The sequence below is a fragment of the Citrus clementina genome, unplaced genomic scaffold (assembly GCF_000493195.1).
Source record: "Citrus clementina cultivar Clemenules unplaced genomic scaffold, Citrus_clementina_v1.0 scaffold_3, whole genome shotgun sequence".
In the NCBI taxonomy this organism is placed as follows: Eukaryota; Viridiplantae; Streptophyta; class Magnoliopsida; order Sapindales; family Rutaceae; genus Citrus; species Citrus x clementina.
In genome coordinates, this window is record NW_006262339.1 from 35887785 (window position 1) to 35907874 (window position 20090).

General features: G+C 35.0%; 1 protein-coding gene and 1 pseudogene across 2 annotated transcripts; both read right to left on the bottom strand.

The window, feature by feature from the left end:
- Nucleotides 1-2: 2 nt before the first annotated feature.
- LOC18049682 lies at nucleotides 3-9786 on the bottom strand (annotated as a pseudogene).
- Nucleotides 9787-16375: 6589 nt separating this feature from the next.
- LOC18049683 (MDIS1-interacting receptor like kinase 2) lies at nucleotides 16376-19803 on the bottom strand. Of its 2 annotated transcripts, none has more exons than XM_024187452.1 (3): nucleotides 19509-19803; nucleotides 17001-18647; nucleotides 16376-16799 (listed from the first exon to the last, which is right to left on the bottom strand). In XM_024187452.1, the coding sequence occupies exons 1-3, from the start codon at nucleotides 19792-19794 to the stop codon at nucleotides 16507-16509; spliced, it is 2226 nt and encodes a 741-aa protein (XP_024043220.1). In that variant the 5' UTR covers nucleotides 19795-19803; the 3' UTR covers nucleotides 16376-16506. The 2 variants fall into 2 exon arrangements, with proteins under 2 accessions (XP_024043220.1, XP_024043221.1); XM_024187453.1 differs by having other exon boundaries at nucleotides 17001-19393; nucleotides 19509-19571.
- Between the last annotated feature and the right edge of the window lie 287 nt (nucleotides 19804-20090).

Below are 20090 nucleotides of genomic sequence, written 5' to 3' on the forward strand. Positions count from 1 at the left end.
TATCATAGAGTGGCAAGAGGGATGCTATCTTTGTTGTTGCTGTGATGCATTTGCTTTTGTACGGCCTTAAATACAGCAACTCTAGCTGCATTTATTGCGTTGTTAGCCGCTGCTACAGCCCTGTTAACTTTCTCATCTATCCTAGCCACATCATTAGCTTTTTCAGCCGCTTGTCGTGCTTCCTGATTACAAGATAACAATAAGAAAAAAAATCCCCACTCGAACAACAATTAACTTGAAGAAAGTTATGATGACATTAATAAGTTTGTGTAGCTCAGTGTGGTTTTCTCACAGACAACGAAAAATTTAAAAATAACTTCTGACTGTTATCTTAAATTTCATTAATCTTTCTAACATCAATAAAATGCTGAAAGTGAAGACGTGTTAATTATATTACAAAAGGAACATTAAAACATCTACAGTGGGACAATAAAGCTGTAATAAATTTTAGGCACTAGCAGCTGTAGAGTGGTAATTGAATAAAAGTTTGGTTAAAAAGGTTCAAATACATGCATTGCATTGAGTACTTTGGAGTGGTAAACTGCAATAGGTGATACAGGATGAGTCGTATTCTGTGTGCTTGGAATGTCAATAATTCCATTTTGCCTAGATAGGTTTTCCCATTTTTGAATGTGTACATTCCAAGCCCTTGTCTTACACCCTCATGCCAGACTCCTCCATACCAATGCCCATTGGCAAAACAATAGACGCTGAATCCATGTATCTTGTCCGCAAAATATCTCTAGCATATGTGTCCCCATTTCTAAGTAAGAAACTTGGATATCAATATGGGAAGAAAAAGATTCATATGCCTATGCATTAAAAAAAATAAACCAGAACAAACAATTACTACAATCTACCATTAAACTCACTATCTAATAAAATTCAGCAATGTATCCAAACCAACAAAATGAACACAAATTATCCTTATAAATGACATCTTCAAGATCACTATAACCTTTGTCCACTGATTAATAAAATTACCATCAAACCTAAGCTCACTTGCATTATCATCCAATAGATGTCAGCGAATCCACTAAGGGGTAACAATCTAGTACTAATGTAAGAACACTAATTTGAAACCAGTGAAACACAATCACATGATCAATATCACTAGTAAACTCATGGTGATGAAATCAAATGATATAAAGAGCAGACTTCATAGATCAAAACTACATGGCTCACACTATAATCCTTATTGACCATATTCTAATAGATAAATGCCTCATCTTTCCTCATCTATGCAAGTACCACTTCGTTAATTCAATTGAATGCAATTAACAATGTCCTCAAAATCGAAGTAAAAACCAGAAAAGTAGATCAATAACCATGGAAACCAATGCAAATTCAAAGGTCATCGGTCCCCAACTCTGACAACAAATAGCGCAATCCAATCACAAAAACTTTATAAACCTTAACACGAGACATCCCAATTAATTAATAAAACTAAATCCATAAGGGGAAAAACATTACCTGAAATGGCAATGGCCAAGGTCGTGCTTGACCCCCCACTTAAATTCGCCAACATATCGACTCCCATCCTCACAAGTATGAACTCCACATCCATGACTTTGCCCATTAGACCACTCACCTGCATAAGCATCTGTGGTATAAAACTTATAAACCCCAAATCCGTGCCTAAGATCTTGCCCATATTAGCCCCTATATCAGCTCCCTCTGGCCCAAGTCTCGACTCCGTACCCATCATATTTGCCAGTAACTCCAACCACCCTCATATCTGCCACTTAGATAATACACACCACTCCCAGAATATTTCCCCTTTTGATACCTATCTTTATAAACGTCGCCCTTGCTGTAAACTTGCACCCAGCAACCCGAATTTCCCCTCTTTTCTAGCTTGGGCCTTGACCTAATTGACCAAAACACAGGCAGAGGCGGCCTCAAGATTTTGGAAGAATTAGCAAGCTTAATTGAGGAAGAACAGACGAAGAACAAACGGATAAAAAGCAGGCGAGAAAGAGCAAGATTGAGAGAGAGCAATAAAGCCGCGGACAAGGCAAAACCCAATAAGAAATCGAGAAAAAAATGAATGACTCAGATGAAAAACAAGAAAATAAAAAAGGGCAACGATAACAACATAATCAGTTGCAAATGAACTCTCAAAGGACGGAAGTATTTGCAGCAGCAGATTTGGCAGCAATCAAAACGAAAAACAGAGACTAGGTTTGCGAATTCGGAGAATTGAATTGAGGGTTTAAGTTATTCGATCGGCACAAGAACTCCAACTGGCCACAACGGTTGCAAGTAGCTTGATCAATTATGTAATAATTAATTTCAGCCGTTAGATTGAATGAGAAGCACCCAACGGCTTCGTTCCATAAACACAAAAACTGTGGTATGATACCACAATTGCAACGTAAGCAGACCTGATATGAAACGAAGGAACGTGGGGAAAAGGAGAGGGGTGTGAAGAAGGAGTGAGAATGAAACGGTGATGTTTTGTGGGTGTAGTGGGGGGAACAAGTGGCGGGATGAGAAAGAGGCGAGTGACAAAAACAGGAGGGAAGTGAAAGGCAGTGCACGCACGAGTCCTTTATATTTATTTTATTCATTAGGAAATTGTGAACAGTGAGTTCCAGTACGGGTGTTCAGAATCCGATTCGATCTGCTCAATTTATCTGATTTGTGAAAATTCGATCCATATAAATCTGATCCGTGGATCCGTGAATTAGATATGGATTGAAAATTTAAAAATCCGCAGTTGATGGATTGGATATGGATTTACTTCTGTCAATCTGTAAAAATTCATGAATCCGCAATATATATATAGTTAAAAAAATATTATAAATTTAATTAAAGAATATTATAAATGTAACATTACATAGTTACATAAACAATATAACATATCTTAGCCATTACCCAATAATAATATAAAATAATTAAATAATCAAATATACAAATATAATCAAAAGTCATCTTCTTCCCCGAGTCCATCGAGACACTTCACAATCACTGGTTCCAACCAAACAATTGCACTATCACAACCTTCAAGATCGCCACCCGTACTTTTCTTGGTTCCCATCATTGATGGCTCCGTAATCACCACTTTTTGACAAGTGCAACAGCCCTGGTGAAGAATCAGACTGTGATTGGTTTCAGAAACTTTGCCATTTCAATTAATTGTGACTTTATTTGAACAATTAATTTCGGCGTTATATTAATGTATTATTGTAACTTTATTTAAACAATTAATCTTAGTGTGTTTTATTTTGAAATTTTAAACGTATTATTGTAGCTTTATTTGAACAATTAATCTCGATGTGCTATATTTTGAAACTTTGAATGTATTATTTTGTTTTATTTAAACAATTAATTTGTTTAAATTTTATTCAATTTTAAATTTAATTAGTAGTAAAATTACTTTTATATTAGAGTTTTTTTATTTCATTAGTTCATGGATTGGGGAGAAGTAAAAATTTTTAATTCGGATACTAACGCGCAAAATGGTGGATTTGATATGAATTAAGTTAAATCCGCATCCGATCTGCAGACGTATGGATTGGATATGGATTGAGTCAAATCTGCATCCGATCCGCAGATGTATGGTTTGGATTTGGATTAAGTTTAATCAATCCGTGGATTGGATTGGATTGAAAAATTATAATCCGTAAAATTATGGATTGGATATAGATTGATGTCCAATCCATAAAATCTGATCCATGAACACCCCTAAGTTCCCGTACAGTGTTGCTTTTATTTTTTTTTTTGCTTTTTAAAAAAATCTTTAATATATATAAAAAAATACCGTAGTTTTGATGGTGAAATTGATATGATATTTTGTAAACATTTATCGTATCGCGATAAATTGAATGAACGTGTTTCTTTTTCTTTTGCAAGTTTAGGTAGGTTTCGTGTGAACTTCCCTGCTTACGTATCATTTTTTTTAATTAATTCGGAATATTATTATCTTTTTGTAAGATTTTGGATACGAATAATTGCAAACGGAGTACGATTTTTGCAGGTAATTACTTTTCTGAACAATAGACTTCATTTATTTACAAATAACCTATCAAAAATAACAAGATAATTGGCTGGGTTCTAACCAAACATATAAATCAAAGCAACAGAATACAACTTTAGTTAAAACATCTGCTATTTTATTTTGGTCGTAATAAGTATTGAACATTGTAACGCTATACGAGTAGTATGTCAATCCAAGATTAGCTAAACTACAAGTAAATTTTACTTTTATTTGAATTTAATTTTTTTTGTTATCAAATTTACACAATTTTATTAAGTGTTAATGCTAGATCCTTATCTAATAACTTAAATATTAATATGAGTATTTAGCAAAAAAAGAATATTATGACCGATTCATTAGAAAACTTAAAGTTAATTTGTAGCTGCGATGTTAAGTTATTAACAAATCTACTTTAAAAAAAAAATCATCTACGTGATATTTGAATTCATATTCTTATATGAGTTAACAACTCAGATGTGATCCCATTAACATGATAATTATATTTATTTTTATTATTTTAAATTTTACTCCCACAACCATCAAACAATTCAAAATCTTTAAAGAAAATGCCACATAATGCTAAGTAAGTGAATTAACATTATCACCTGACAGATCCAACTAGTGTCTTATCTAAAATTTTAAATCTAACTTACTCGGTGGCTAACTAAAACTTTAATTAAGTAAACACTTAAATGTAATTTCTTAAATGATATAATTTTGTAATTTGATTAATATTTTAATTTTAAATCTCATAACACTTAGCTTGTTGCTGAGATAAAGTAAAAGCTCAAGTTCTCATTAAATGCAGGGGACCTTGTTTGTTTGATTAATTGGTTGACTATTTATCCAATTTGGATCGTTTTCTTTTTTTAGGCAAAAGTTCCGTGAATTTAGGGGTTTTCAGAATCCAATTCGATCTGCTCAATCTGTTTGATCCGTGAAAATTCGATCGGTATAAATTCGATCCGTGGATCTGTGGATTGGATATGGATTGAAAATTTAAAAATCCGTAGTCGATGGATTGGATATGGATTTACTTCTATAAATCCGTAAAAATTCGTGAATCCGCAAAAAAAATAAAATAAAATATATATATATTTAGTTAAAAAATTATTATAAATTTAATTAAAGAATATTATAAATGTGACATTACATAGTTACATAAGCACTAGAACATATCTTAGCCATTACCCAATAATATACAAATAATCAATAATCAAATATACAAATATACAAATAAAACTTGTAAAAATTGTAAAACAAAATGAAATCAAAGTCACACGCACAAGCAAAAGCAAAGTAACATAACTCCAAGTTACCAACAATTTGCAAAGTCACCCAAAAGCAAAGTAATGCAACACTAAGTCACCAACAATTTGCAAACAAAAAATCCTAAACTTTCCCACCGTTACATGTTAACATAAATATTTCTTTATTATTGATTTTGATAATAATAAACTTGATTAAGATTTATTAATCTTTTAAAAAAAGCTCAAAATAGTTTTCATATACTTTTAAATCATCATTCTCACTTTATAAAGACTTTATATTCTATGAAAATATTTTTGGTTATTCTCATGTTAAAGGTTTCATTTGAAAAAGGTTTGAGAATTTTGATAATAACAAGTATTGCTTCAAATCCTGTAATGGACCTATTTGACAAGTTTAATAAAGTTTTGGGACATAGTATAATTTTATAAAAGTTTTGGGACCAAACTATAATTTTACAAAAAATAGTTCACTGTAGCAGTCACTGTAGAAAATGACAATCCGACATCTTGATAATGGCTCGCCGACATCAAACAGAATTGAAGATTAGTCTCTAGACACTAACGTCGATCCGACATCTAAATAATGGCGATCCGACAATTTAAAAATTCAGCCCAACGGTCATATTGACTATTCAAAACGGCAATCCGATACCTAGTTAACGGCGATCCGACAATGTGCAAAAAGTCAATAACAGCTAGTTTTTAGCTCCAACTATAAATTAGCTCAATCAAATTCAAACTTTAACGATTCCAACAATTATTATTGAGCAAAGTCTTGGGCAAACAACATTCATTGAGCCTTAAATTCTTATATTCATCTTGTTTACTCACACTCTGGATCTTCATTTGTAATCAAACACATTGTGTGAGAGAGATTTGTTTTGTAATATTCTTTAAAATCAAATTGAGTGATAGTATGTGTTGGGATACACTTGGGGTTAAGAGATTGGGGATAATCTCTTGTTGTAAAGGTTTATTGACACCTTAGAAGTCAAGTATAAGCATTTAAAGCCTTGGAGGCTTGCTTAGTGGAATCTTCAAGCCCGGAAAGCTTGGAGGCGTGGACGTAGGCAAGGTTGGCCGAACCACGTAAAAATCTCCGTGTTTGAATCTCTCTTTCCTTATCTTTTTATCTTGTGATAAATTTATTTGTTAATTGCTTTAAATTTGTTTTAGATTTGCATTGAGTTTTGCTTTAGAATTGAATATTTTTTAGAATCTCAATTCACCCCCTCTTGGGTTGCATAACTAGAATTTCATCACACGCACTAGCAACACCCAATACTGGTTTGATACACTCTCGACATCGATTTGAAGGGCGTCAACTGTGTGATTCCAACTAGAGCAAGCCATCTTCTTCCCGAGTCCATCGAGTCACTTCACAATCAATGGTTTCACCCAAACAATTACACTATCACAACCTTCAAGATCGCCACCCGTACTTCTCCTGGTTCCCATCGTTGACAGCTTCATAATCACTACTTTTCGACAAGTGCAATAGCCCAGTGAAGGATCATACTGTGTTTGGTTTCAAAAACTTCGCTATTTCAATTAATTGTGGCTTTATTTGAACAATTAATTTCGATGTTATATTAATGTATTATTGTAATTTTATTTGAACAATTAATTTTAGTTATATTTTGAAATTTTAAACGTATTATTGTAGCTTTATTTGAACAATTAATCTCGATATGCTATATTTTGAAACTTTCAATATACTGTTTTAGTTTTATTTAAACAATTAATTTGTTTAAATTTTATTCAATTTTAAATTTAATTGGTAGTAAAATTATTTTTATATTAGATTTTTTTTAATTTCATTAGTTCATGGATTGGGAAGAACTAAAAAATTTTAATTCGAAAACTAATGAGCAAAATGGTGAATTGGATATGGATTAAGTTAAATCTGCATCGGATCCGCATATATATGGATTGGATATGGATTGAGTCAAATCCGCATCCGATCCGCAGATGTATGGATTGGATTTGGATTGAGTTTAATCAATCCGTGAATTGGATTTGATTGAAAAAATATAATATGCAAAATTGTGGATTGGATATGGATTGATGTCTAATCCGTAAAATTCGATCCGCGAACACCCCTACGTGAATCTATCGTCTTCCTTTTGATTTAGACTAAAGCAAATGGATTCTAAAATAGATTAATTATTTATCATCAAGTTTGTTACAAAAATCTTAATTTTTTGGCTACATAATGTATCCATACAAAATATGTATATATTACTTCAATAGGCAGTTCTAACCAAATTTGATATACCTAGCCAAATTTGATATACCTTTCTTTGGCGCAATAATTTTACCATTTCAAATTAATTCTATAGAATTATAATGTGACAGTAATAAATTAAGGTAAATTTAATATTGTATTATAATGTGCTAAGTGTAAGGTTTAGATCAGACTATATATTTATGAACACAAAATCTTAATATAAGGTTGAGATAGCCTTTCTTGACAACCTCCATTATAATGAAAATATATAGTTTATATTACATTGAAAATTGTTTAATACAATGAAGATTTTTCATTGAAGATTTAATAATATTGTCATAGGATGTTAACACTAAATATTTTACCAAATATGATACAACTAAATATTTTACCAAATATAATACAACATAGTGTTAGCTTATAATAGTATATTTGCTTCAACCTAATGTACACAACTACATTTTGTAAACTATAAGAAAAAAGCATGTTAAAGTAACATGTACGTATGTTTAATAAATTGAATTAAGGTCATGTTCTTGCAAGGAAGTTCGTTACCGTATAATTTTTTTTATAATTTCTCAGAAGGAATATTCAGTTGAATTCTTTTGATTTTTTTATTTACAATTTATAAATAAAAGATGAAAAAAAAGTTGAATACAATTTATCACGAGAAGATAGAGTAAAATAGAGATTTTTTTTAAGGATCCTCTATATTATATTCATGTAACTTACAATCCACTCACTATTCATATGAGAGGGTTATAAATTACATGAATGTAACACAGCATTAATTTTTTTTAAATAGTTTTATTTTCTTTTCACAAAGAGAATAGACGGAGTGGTTTGCGTAGAGATGGGGCCCATCTCGTACGTCCATTTGACGAAAATCTTGTGATTAGAACTGGAGAAGCAATCATCATCGGACGCGTGGACAATGGATAGGAGTGAAGGAAAATGGGGCGGCTATTAAGTAAGTGTTTGTGGAGACTGACGAAAACGAAAGGAAAGACAAATAAAAGACGATGTCGTTGTAAAGCGGGAGTGCTTTTTTTTCATGAAAAAGGTATGATCATCATGATTAGTGAGCCCACGTTATGTCTCGTCGATGGGGTCCATGTTTTTCTTTTTCTTTTCTTTTTATTAAGAGTGGCTCTTAACAGAGCTAAGAAATAACAAAGCGGGGATAAACTACCCCATAAGTGTCTTGAGGCATAAACTGGAGCACCCCTTTAGGTGGAGAGTTAAAAAAATGAAGCCCTAACGAGATAGAACAAGCTAAAGTAGCCAAATAATCCGCGGCAAAATTAGCCTCCCTGTAAACATGATTAATCTCCACCCGCCAATTACGTCTGATGAGTTCTTGAATAGCACGAATGAGAGGAGAAAACTCATTGGAATTCACCATGTTGTTCTTCACAAGTTAAGTAACGCAGCGACTATCAACCTCAGCATAAAGCTATCGGATCCCTTTATTCCACGGAAGAAGCAATCCTTGATAGAGACCCCATAATTCCGCCATAGTCACTGAACAAGTCCCTAGATTCATCTCAAAGCCAGCAACCTAATGACCATTGTGGTCACGAATTAGGCCCCCTGCAGCAGCTACACCAGTCACCTTACAGGCACCATCTGAGTTCAACTTACACCATGGCCAATTCGGAAGCGACCAACCAATCCATTTATTGACTTTTCTATTTGTTGAAACCAAAGAAGACCCTTGAAGCAAAATCACCTCCTCCATGCGAGCCTTGACATCATTAATTATGGATAAGCCGTCCATGGATAGTCCGTTCACCTAGAACTGGTTCCGCCAAAACCATAATCTCCATATCGCTATACCAAAGAAACAAATCCAGTTTCGGACTCCATAAATGCCATGCATTCTGGAGATTATTCATCATCCATTCTTTAAAAGAAGCTTGGAAGAAACGCTGCCTCATTGCTACTGGGATTACCCGATACCAAAAACCTGTCATAACCATGCAGTCTCTTAGAACGTGGAAGATATCCTCAACCGGGGCCCCACATCTATCACACTCCGTATTTATCAACATGTGCCGCCTTGCAATTTCAGCTTTGGTTTTCAACCGACCATGAAAATCTAACCAGATGAAGACTTTAACACCCTGTGGGCCTTGCCACTTCCAAGCCAACTTCCAACTAGTATCCTGTAAAAGATTATCCGGAGGACTGATAGCATAATAGGCCGAGGAGACCGAGAAATTCCCCTTATTAGAATGCGACCAATAGAATTGATCCGGACCTAACAAAACTGAGGATGGAAGTATTGACGCAATCTTCATGATGGCCGTGTTAGGAAGAAAATGATCAAATAACGCCCAGTTCTATTGCCCATTCGCTGCCACACAATGAGCAACCATTAAATGAGTTAGATGATCGGGAATAGGAGAAATGACCTGGCTCGCAAGGGGCTTATCCTTATAAACCCAGCAGTCCCACCAAAACCGGATTCTTTTACCATCACCAACAGACCAGCACACACTTGACATCGTATCTCGCCATATCTTACCAATAGCTTTCCACATATGAGATCCATATCGAGTCGGCAATGAAAGAGGGGGGTTGAAATTATTAATCCCATATTTGGTACACAGGACCCGAACCCATAGGCTATCCTTTGCTGAGATGACTCCCCAACTGAGCTTCATTAAGAGAGCGTTATTCATCACATTTAGATCCTTAAGTCCTAGTCCTCCATAAGCCTTAGGTTTGCACAAATTATCCCAACTAACCATACTCATCCGTTGCTGATTAGAATTTCCACTCCATATGAATTTCCTGCACGCCTTATCAATCTTTAGTTTAATTCCAGTGGGGAGGCTACTTGTTTGCATTGCGTAAACTGGGATAACTTGTAAAACTGTCTGAGCAAGAGTTATTCTGCCAGCCAAAGACAGTAGAGACGCATGCCAACCCGATAGGCGCTTTTCAACTTTGTCAATAATGTTCTGCTATGTATGCTGCGAGACACGAGTATGCAGTAGCGGCAGCCCAAGGTACATACCCAAATCCTTGGTGACCAGCAACCCAAGTTCAGCCACAATTCTTTTCATGCTCCGAGCCGAAATATTTTTGGAGAAGAAAACTTGAGATTTAGTCTTGTTAACTTTAGCTTCTGAGCTCTGGCAAAAAGTACTCAAGACCATATTTATCACCCCAGCTTGCTCAATATTTACTTCAGCCAAGAGTAAGAGGTCATCAGTAAAAAATAAGTGAGTAAGAGGAGTACCACAACGAGCAAGTCGAATCGGTTGCCACTCCCCAGCAGTGACAGCTCTATTAATCCCATGGCTGAGCCTCTCTACACATAGGACAAAAATATATGGGGAAAGCGGGTCTCCTTGTCGTATACCTTGGGAGGGAACGAACTCATCAGACGCTTCACCATTCCATAATACTTTCATTGTAGCCGAAGTAATACATTCCATAATGATCTGAATCATATCTCTAGGCAGTCCCGTTTCCTGCAGCGTCTCATAAATAAAATCCCAGTTAAGTCTATCATACGCCTTTTCAAGATCCACTTTAATCACCATGAAACCTTTCTTCCCTGTTTTCTTACGCATGGAATGAATAACTTCTTGGGCAATCACAATATTATCAATGATATGACGGCTAGGAACAAAGCTAGTCTGCTGAGGACCAATAAGAATCGGCATTAGTGTCTGCAGTCTGTTAGCCACAATTTTAGAAATGGTTTTGTAGGCCACGGTGCATAAACTAATCGGGCGATACATTTTTAGATTAACCGGATGATCAACCTTTGGGATGAGAACTAGAAGCGTATGTTAATTTCCTTAGGAATACTACCACTGCTGAAGCTATGCTTTATAAATCTACAGAAAGAGTTTCCAACGATATGCCATTGTGACTGATAGAAAATCGCGTGAAGGCCATCCACGCCAGGGGCTTTTAGTGGCTTCATGCTAAAAATAGTTTGCCGGATTTCATTATCCTCAATGGGAGCAGTGAGCCCTTGAGTAAGAGCTGCATCAAGAATAGGGAAGCAGCCCCTGATCGGATATGGTCAGAAAGCCAAAGTCTCACTAGTATAAAGAGCCGAGAAGAAAACCGTGGCGTGTTGCTTAATAATTTCATATCCACAAGCCATTCCCCATTATCATTCTGAATAGTTGTGATTCGTTTTCTTCTATGTCTGGCCAAAGTTTTTTGGTGGAAATAAGCCGTATTTCTATCCCCTTGGATAAGCCAATCTTTGCGAGATTTTTTAAGCCACAAAATCTCCTCTTGTGTAAGAATTTCCTCTAACTCCTTCTTCAGGTTGAGCTCTAACCTGACCAAACTTCGTCGATTATTATTTTCTAACACCTTTTGAGTCCCCCCAGACGTGCTAGGATCCACCGGTTGCTCTGAAAAATATTCCCAAAATGGTCTCTATTCCATACCAAGGCCTTCTTCACAAAATTATTAGTAGCATTTAAATACGGCAAACTATTAATCCAGGCATTAGAGACAAACTCACCAAAAGAATTGTCTGTAAGCCATGCAGCCAAGAAACATAAAGGTTTTTGTCCCCTAGCACTGCTGGCATCATTACTAAATCGAACTAAGATGGGTCTATGATCTGAAGAAATCTTTGGCAAGTGTAAAACTGCATTGTCTGGATACTTGTTTAGCCATTCTGCATTAGAAATAGCTTTGTCCAGCCTCTTCATAAGAAAACCACGAGACCAAGTGAAACAGGGTCCATGGAAATTTAAATCAAACATTTCATTCTGATTAAACCAACTCTTAAACAGACCACAAACCCCAGAAGTATATGTAAAGCCACCTTTCTTCTCAGCAGCACATAGAATGGAATTAAAATCACCTCCCACCAGCCACGGGCCATGAATCGTTCTTTGAAATTTCAAGGTGATCCCACAACTGCCTTCGCAAAATAGGATTAGGGCTTGCATACACCGCTGTGATCCAAGATTCAAGGATGTTATTCTTTGAAATTTTGAAATGGACGAATTGCCTGTGATTGAACAAGACTTCCACTTCAAAATAACCCCGCCATAGGATTCAGATTCCACTAGAAAAACCCGAAGCTTCAATACGATGAGAATAATCAAATCCGCTGCATTTAATAAAATCATCGGCTTGCTTCCCACTGATTCTAGGCTCCATTATAATAACCATAGAAGGGCCATAATTTTTAATAAGGGTATTAAAAGAGCGACGAAAGCCCTTCGAAGCAGCCCCCTGTACATTCCAAAAGAGAATTTGTATCTTCATAAGAAAAAAGTTGGAGAAAAGTAGAGTCTTACTGCAGTGGCCGAGATGCCTCTTCCGCTAGGTCCATATTGGACAGAAAAATTGGATAGAACACTCACACAAATAGCATAATGCACACATCGGGCTTGTTTACAAGGGCAAAAACTTAATTATAATTTTTTTTATATAAATTTATTTTATACAGACTAACGTGATTAAATTAAATATTATTTGTTTCATATAATTTATTTTTAGTAATTTATATTTTATCTAACCAATAAATTCATATCACATCGCTTTATATAAAAAAAAAATTTATACGAGAGTTTGTAATTATCATGATATCATTGTGACTTACAAACTAAAATGATTTAATTTTAATGATAGAAAACTTATAATATTTTTATTATTTTTATTAAAATATTATTTAAAAGTTATATTTATTATACATTATCAATTTTTACTTTTTTGTTGTAGTTTTATTATTCACAATAATTGTGATTTAAGGAGAACAATACCTTAATACCACACAAACTCCATTCACAATACTTTTGTTCATTCACGAATATTCAAGAAATTATAGGTATTTATTTTTTAAAACAAAGAAACAACTAATTTCGTTTCATCCCAATCAGATTAAGCAGATGTAAACTAATAGATGGACCATTAAACTTTCTTTATCGACAAGTCCGTGCAAAAAGGAAACGATTGTCGATGCATTAAGTATAGTACAAAGCATTAATATGATTTATTTTATTTTTAAACCATTAGTATATTCTGTTGGGTACAGAATCTATCGCAAAATTTCATTGGGATCCATGTGAAACTCGTGTTGGATAAGTCTTGACTATCGATTTACTGCTTAACAGTGAACAAAAGCTCAACCGAACACCGAAATTGGTCCAAATTTTTTATCCAAAATTGGGCAACCAAAGAAGGATGAAATTCATAGTATTATTAATTCTGTTGGCTTTTGTAGCAAAATTATGGCTAAGGGGATTTTGGGACATATCTCGCGAGGGTTATGTAGGGTCGTGTGCGTCCATACTCTCAAAAGCTTCAGGCTAGAAATGGAACGCTGAAAAGTTGAATATCGAGCCCAGGTTCAATGGCTCTATATCAGTGATAGTTTTGAAATTGGGGGCATTGAAAGAGCTGGTTTACAGAGGTCGTACAAGCAGATTTTATTTCATTTTTAGCAAAAACGAAGCTAGTCTTTTGTGGCCATCCGTATACTTAACTTGTGCAACAATGAGAAATGAAGGCAAATATTTAAAACTCAAACAGTAATAATGATTAGTCTGGATATTGGATTCCCATTTAAGCAAGAAAAGGCAACCTTCGTGATTGATACTAACTTGCGCTGAACATCGAACAACGGATCAGGTGGAAACCGAGGATCCAACATTTCATCAAGTTGCATCGGAAGATGAAGTTGAAACTGAGGAAAGAACATCTGATCTCTTGGATGCTTTTCCTTGATTACTTCCAACACTAACACTCCGAAACTGTACAAGTCGTATTTTTCTGTGATCTTGATTGCGTAAGCAAGCTCTGCAAGGCCAAGGAGAAATAAAAAAGAGAAAAAAAAATGTTTATTCTCTCTTCAAAGATCTATGCGTACAATTAGTAAGCTTTTATATCTATGTGTTGCATGATAATATTCCTCAAAATGGCAACAAACGAATATTACAAGGCATCGGCAACGCCTTTTATCCCGTTCATTCTCTGACTCCAACCCACTTAACTCTTATGTGGCTGCATTGTTCCTCAGGATTATGGCCAAGCCACCCCTTTCAAGAAATTCATAAACTAAAATTGAATGTCATTCATGTTTTACAATGCCCTGATGTCGTATGATACGGGTTGGGCAAAACTGAACCGGAACCGAAAAAAATTCAGTTCCATTCGGTTTTTCTTTTTTGTTTCGGTTCGTTTTTTTTTTTAAGTAAAAAATCCGAATTTATAAACACCGAACCAAATTGTTCAACGACTTGTATCTCTGTCAAGGCCGCAATCTCGTTTAAGAATTCTTTAATTTTGATCAAGGGGCGGCTCAATCATATTTTAGGCCCTGGGCAAATTGTTTTAATTAGGCCTTTCAAAAACTTTGAGATAAAATGTATGTATTAATTTTATTAAAATTTTTATTTATTTAAAATTAGTTTCTCTAACTTTTGAGATGCATAATTATTAATCAAATTTTTATATTCTAATTTTCCTAACATATATTTCTCAATAGACAATATAGTTAACCTATTTAATCTTTCCTATGATATATTTGATGTTAAATAAGCTTTTATCAGTGGCCTTTTTGAGATTAAACTAACTTTTCTATTCTTCTCTTGCTTTTAAAGTTTTTTGTATCCTAATGTATATTTTTTTAGTAGACATATTTTTTTCTAGTGAAACAAGAGTAATTAAGCAAACAATTATGCTAGATAATTACAAGAAAACAACCTATGAACACAATAATATTTTTAAAAAGAAACAAAAACAACTGAATAACATAATTAATTAATAAGAGAATGGAAAGATAAAACCTAGAAATTTGAGAACTTTAACTTTGTTATATTGAGTCTTTTAGTAGCAGTGATCAAGGAATAATAAAATAATTGTTTTTTTTTCTTAAGTGAAAAGTAGGGTAGAGAAAGTAGTTTTTTCACCAAAGTAATAAAGGTTTCATGAATTTTTTTTATTGGATAAAGATATTAATAGATAATAATTTAAAAAATGTGGCTTTTATAGAGTTTTAGACGAAATATATGGAGGAAATAAATGGGATTAAAATTCTTAATTATAATGTTAAAAGGTGACTTTGTAAGGATTTCGTAGTTTGTTTATGGAAAATATAATTATAAAATAATAATTAATATAAACAATTAATTAATAACTATAATTTAGGAATAAAATTAGGGGCCTTCATCTGTAGTGGGGCTCTAGACAATCGCCTAAGTTGCCTAGTTGATCAAATATAGGACATCAACTAACTCTGAAATGAAAAATTAAACATTCGGAAAAAAAGATTAACTTGGTAGAGGTCTTTATAAGAATCAAATGAAAATTAAATCATTCAACCGAAATTCACAACCAAATTTTAACTACCAAAGTTGTTATCACAACATTGGCGATTCTACGAAGTATAAGCCATTAGAGCATTCAAGACATTTGGCGAGAGCGATAAGTTCCTTCAAATCGTTTACTCAAAGCTAAGACAAATCATCCCCCACCCCCCCCAAAAAAAACTAATTATTAGTGGTTTATCTGATTTTTGGTTAAATCATAAGGACTGCATTGCAAATTATCCTCAATTTTTAATTCCTTTTCCCCTATCTATTCCTTTCTTTTAACATTTAATTTAACATTATCAATAAGTAAGAGCCACCCATTAATTAATACAGTGGTACATACTTTCAAGTTTACATTTGATGGGTTCACCTCTTTGTACACGTCGCAAGAAATTATTTTTTTAATTATTACAAACTGTCTTACTAATCTTGGTCTTCATTGTACAGACTCGATAGACTCCACATGTCCTCAAATGTGCTGATCACTGGCCCATGCGTTCTTTTATCTAAACCTCTAAGGAATGAGCAAACTTTATTTTATTTATAAATGAAAGAGTTGAGTACACCAGATACCAAGTATATATGGATGACGTAATAACCAACGCCTCCTGATTCTTGAAAACTAGACCAAACAATCTACAGCACATGAGAAAAATAAACCAAGCAAATTACAAGTATGCTTAGAAAATGAAGACTCAGTCAAGGCAGCTGAGGTTAAATCCGTAATTGTTGACTGACTATCTTCATAGTTGGTCTAGACTCCGGACTCTCATTTAAGCATGAAAACGCAACCTTCACGATTGATATCAGTTTTTCTTGAACACTGCGTGATGGAGCTGGAAGACGCGGGTCCAACATTTCATCAAGTTCTATATCCGTGTTGAGGGATGAAGATGAAATCGAAGAAAGAAAATCTCTTGGATGCTTCCCTTTGATCACTTCCAGCGCTAACACTCCAAAGCTGTACACATCGCATTTCTCTGTGATCTTCATTGTGTAAGCAAGCTCTGCGAGGTCAACGACCAAAAATATATATATATATATATTTACTCTGTTTCTGAGATAAATGTGCATAAACTAGTAAGCTTTTACAAGTCTACTGAATGTACTACATAATTTTTTACAACAATATCTAGGTACACTGTCTTGTTACCACACCCATAACATAAAAATATTCCTCAAAATGGCAACAAACGAATACTAAATACCTGGTGCAACGTATCCGTATGTGCCTGCAAATTCAGTCCAGTTGGACGAGTCTGGCTTCAGAAACTTAGCAATTCCAAAGTCTGCAACATGAGCTTCATATTCCAAATCCAGCAACAAGTTCTTACTTGATAAGTCTCGATGGACGATCGGAGGAAAGCAGTCATGGTGCAAGTAAGACAAGGCATCAGCTACGCCTTTGATCGTATTCATTCTCTGACTCCAATCCAGTTCTTGTGCTGCTGCATCACTGCTCAAGATCGCAGCCAAGCTACCCCTTTCAAGAAATTCATAGACCAAAAAAGAGTGTCGGGCATGTGAGCAAAATCCATAAAACTTCACAATGTTTCGGTGTCGAGTCTCTGTCAAGGCCTTAACTTCGGTCAAGAATTCTTTTTGATCTGCAATCTGATCACATGGGAGTGGTGAGTGAAATTTCTTAACAGCTACGACTTGCCCAGAGGGTAGTTCAGCTCTATAAACACTTCCATGTCCACCATTTCCAATGCAATACTCTGCATCAAAATCATTTGTTGCTCTAACAATTTCATCATACACAAGTTTCCGATCAAAATTCAATATAGAAAACAATCCCTGAGGGTTCTGGTTGCTACTTTGTCGGTCTCCTGAGTCTGAATTCTGCTTTCGAAGAATGAAAATTGCTATCAACGCCATTGCAACAAATAGTGCTCCTAAAACTGGGAACACTATCGCTAACCACTTGGCGCCAGAATTTTGCTTGTGTGACGAGAAAACTTTGCATGGTTGCATTCCTTTCACACCTCCACACAATCCCTTATTCCCCTCTAACGCTTCCACTGGGGCATTCCGAAATGCTGTGCTATTTGGAACTGGGCCTTGCAATTGATTATCAGAAATGTCAATGACTGATAGACCGCGCATTCCCTCAAAGCAATGTGGAATCGAACCAGAGAGATTATTGTGGGAGAGATTCAACTTTTCCAAGGTTTTCAAACTGCATATTTGAAATGGTATCTCTCCTCCGAAGAGGTTATGACTTGCATCTAATTCTGAAAGTTGAACTAGCTTCTCCAATTCCTTTGGCAATTCTAGGACAAATTGGTTGTTGCCTAAGCCCAAGTAGTGCAATTTCTGGAAGTTGCCGAGACTTTCTGGGACTGAATTGTTGAACCTATTAGCAGAAAAGTCGAGGTATTCAAGTTCAGTGAGTGAGCCGATTTCTGTAGGTAGACGCCCTGTCAGTTGATTCCCTCTCAAAATGAGCTTGGTTAGAGAATTTAACTTCCCAAGTTCCTTCGGAATCTCCCCAACTATATGATTCAATGAAAGATCGAGTGCTTGTAGTTGAGACGAGTTTCCAATCTCACGCGGTATACCTCCAGTAATGTTATTCATCGAAACATTGAGAGTGCCTAATTTTGGGCATTTCCCCCAATTAGACGAGATTTCACCGTAAAAATTATTGTGGCTGAGATTTATGAAAGTCAGGTTAGGATAAATGCCCAAAGCTTCTGATATATTTCCAGTAAGGTTGTTTCCATCAAGGCGTACTCGAATTAAGCGTGTGCAATTTCTCAAGCTTTTAGGGATTGTTCCTTGAAAATGGTTGTTAGAAACACCAAAATATTGTAGTGCTCCACCTCGACAAATATTGTGCGGTAAATAACCTGTAAAATGGTTGTTACCCAATCCTAGCCTAGTTAACACAGGAATGTCGAGGGAGGGAGGAATGGAACCGGATAGGTTGTTATAAAGGAGGACTAGTTCTTTTAGGTTGGTCAAATTACTAACAGATGGTGGAAGAACCCCCTTAAATTGATTTTGGTCCAAACAGAGAACGCTAAGAGACCTCATATTTCCTATTTCATCTGGAATGGAGCCAAAAAGCTTGTTTTTAGACAAACGTAAAGTTGATAAACTGGTTAGATTACTAAAGGAAGGTGGAATGTGACCGGTGAGTTGATTTTCATTCAACTGTAAATCAATAAGGGACTTCAATTTTCCTAAACTTGACGGGATAGAACCAGAAAGTGAATTTCCATAGAGGTATTAATAACTCAAGTTTCTCAAATTACCAAAAGAAAGAGGGATTGGACCACTAAATTTATTAGTGCTCAAATCTAATTGGGACAAATTTTTCAAGTTTCCAATGTCAGGAGGAATGAAACCAGAAAGTGAATTATCATTAATAACCAATCGATACATATGGCTCAAATTTCCTAAAGGAGAGATTGAACCGTTCAAGTAGTTAGAGTACAAGTAAATATCCTCCATAGAACTCAATTGGCCTACTTCTGGTGGAATTGAGCCATCCAATTGGTTAAGCTGAATGTGAAGGACCTCCAAACGACTCAGAAGACCAACCTCTGGTGGAATATTTCCAGAAAATTGATTGGATCCTAAATAAAGATATCTGAGATTCGAAAGGTTACTAATTGGAGGCGGGATAGTACCAAAGAATCCATTCCAGGTGAGATCAAGATAAACAAGATGAGGAAACGATGAGAAAGAGAAATCATGAAGCGTACCGTTTAATCCTACATTTGGGAGGCTGATGTTGACGACTCTTCCAGCATCATTGCAGCTGATTCCGGACCAAGAACACGGGTTTATTTTGGATGAAACATTGGTGGCGTCGTTAATCCAAGAAGAAAGGAGAGATCGGTTATGGTTTTGAAGGCTGGCTTTCCATTTGAGAAGAGCATAAGCTTCTTCATTAGAATCAGAAGAAACAGGAAGAGAAAAATTTGACACAAAGAATAGGATCAAGAAAACAAGAGAAGAAACTACTGTATGCAAAGTGAGTGACCCCATTGGTATCGAAATGGAACATTGGTTCAGAAAACAAGCATAACGGGAGCCACATTTATAGACACTATACGAAAAAAATTGGGTTGGCTATTTGGAGTAAACTAGTCAAAGCGTCAAGTAGAGTTTAGTGAAAACACAAAGAAGAAAAAACGAAGAAAATTCGGAAGTCGACAAACTAGAATTAGGTCTTTTATTTTTTTATACTTTTATTCACTAAAAGAAAACAGGGCACTTGTGAATAATTAAAATTTTCACAACCTTAATTTACTAAAATGTTAAAAACCATTCATTCACTAAAA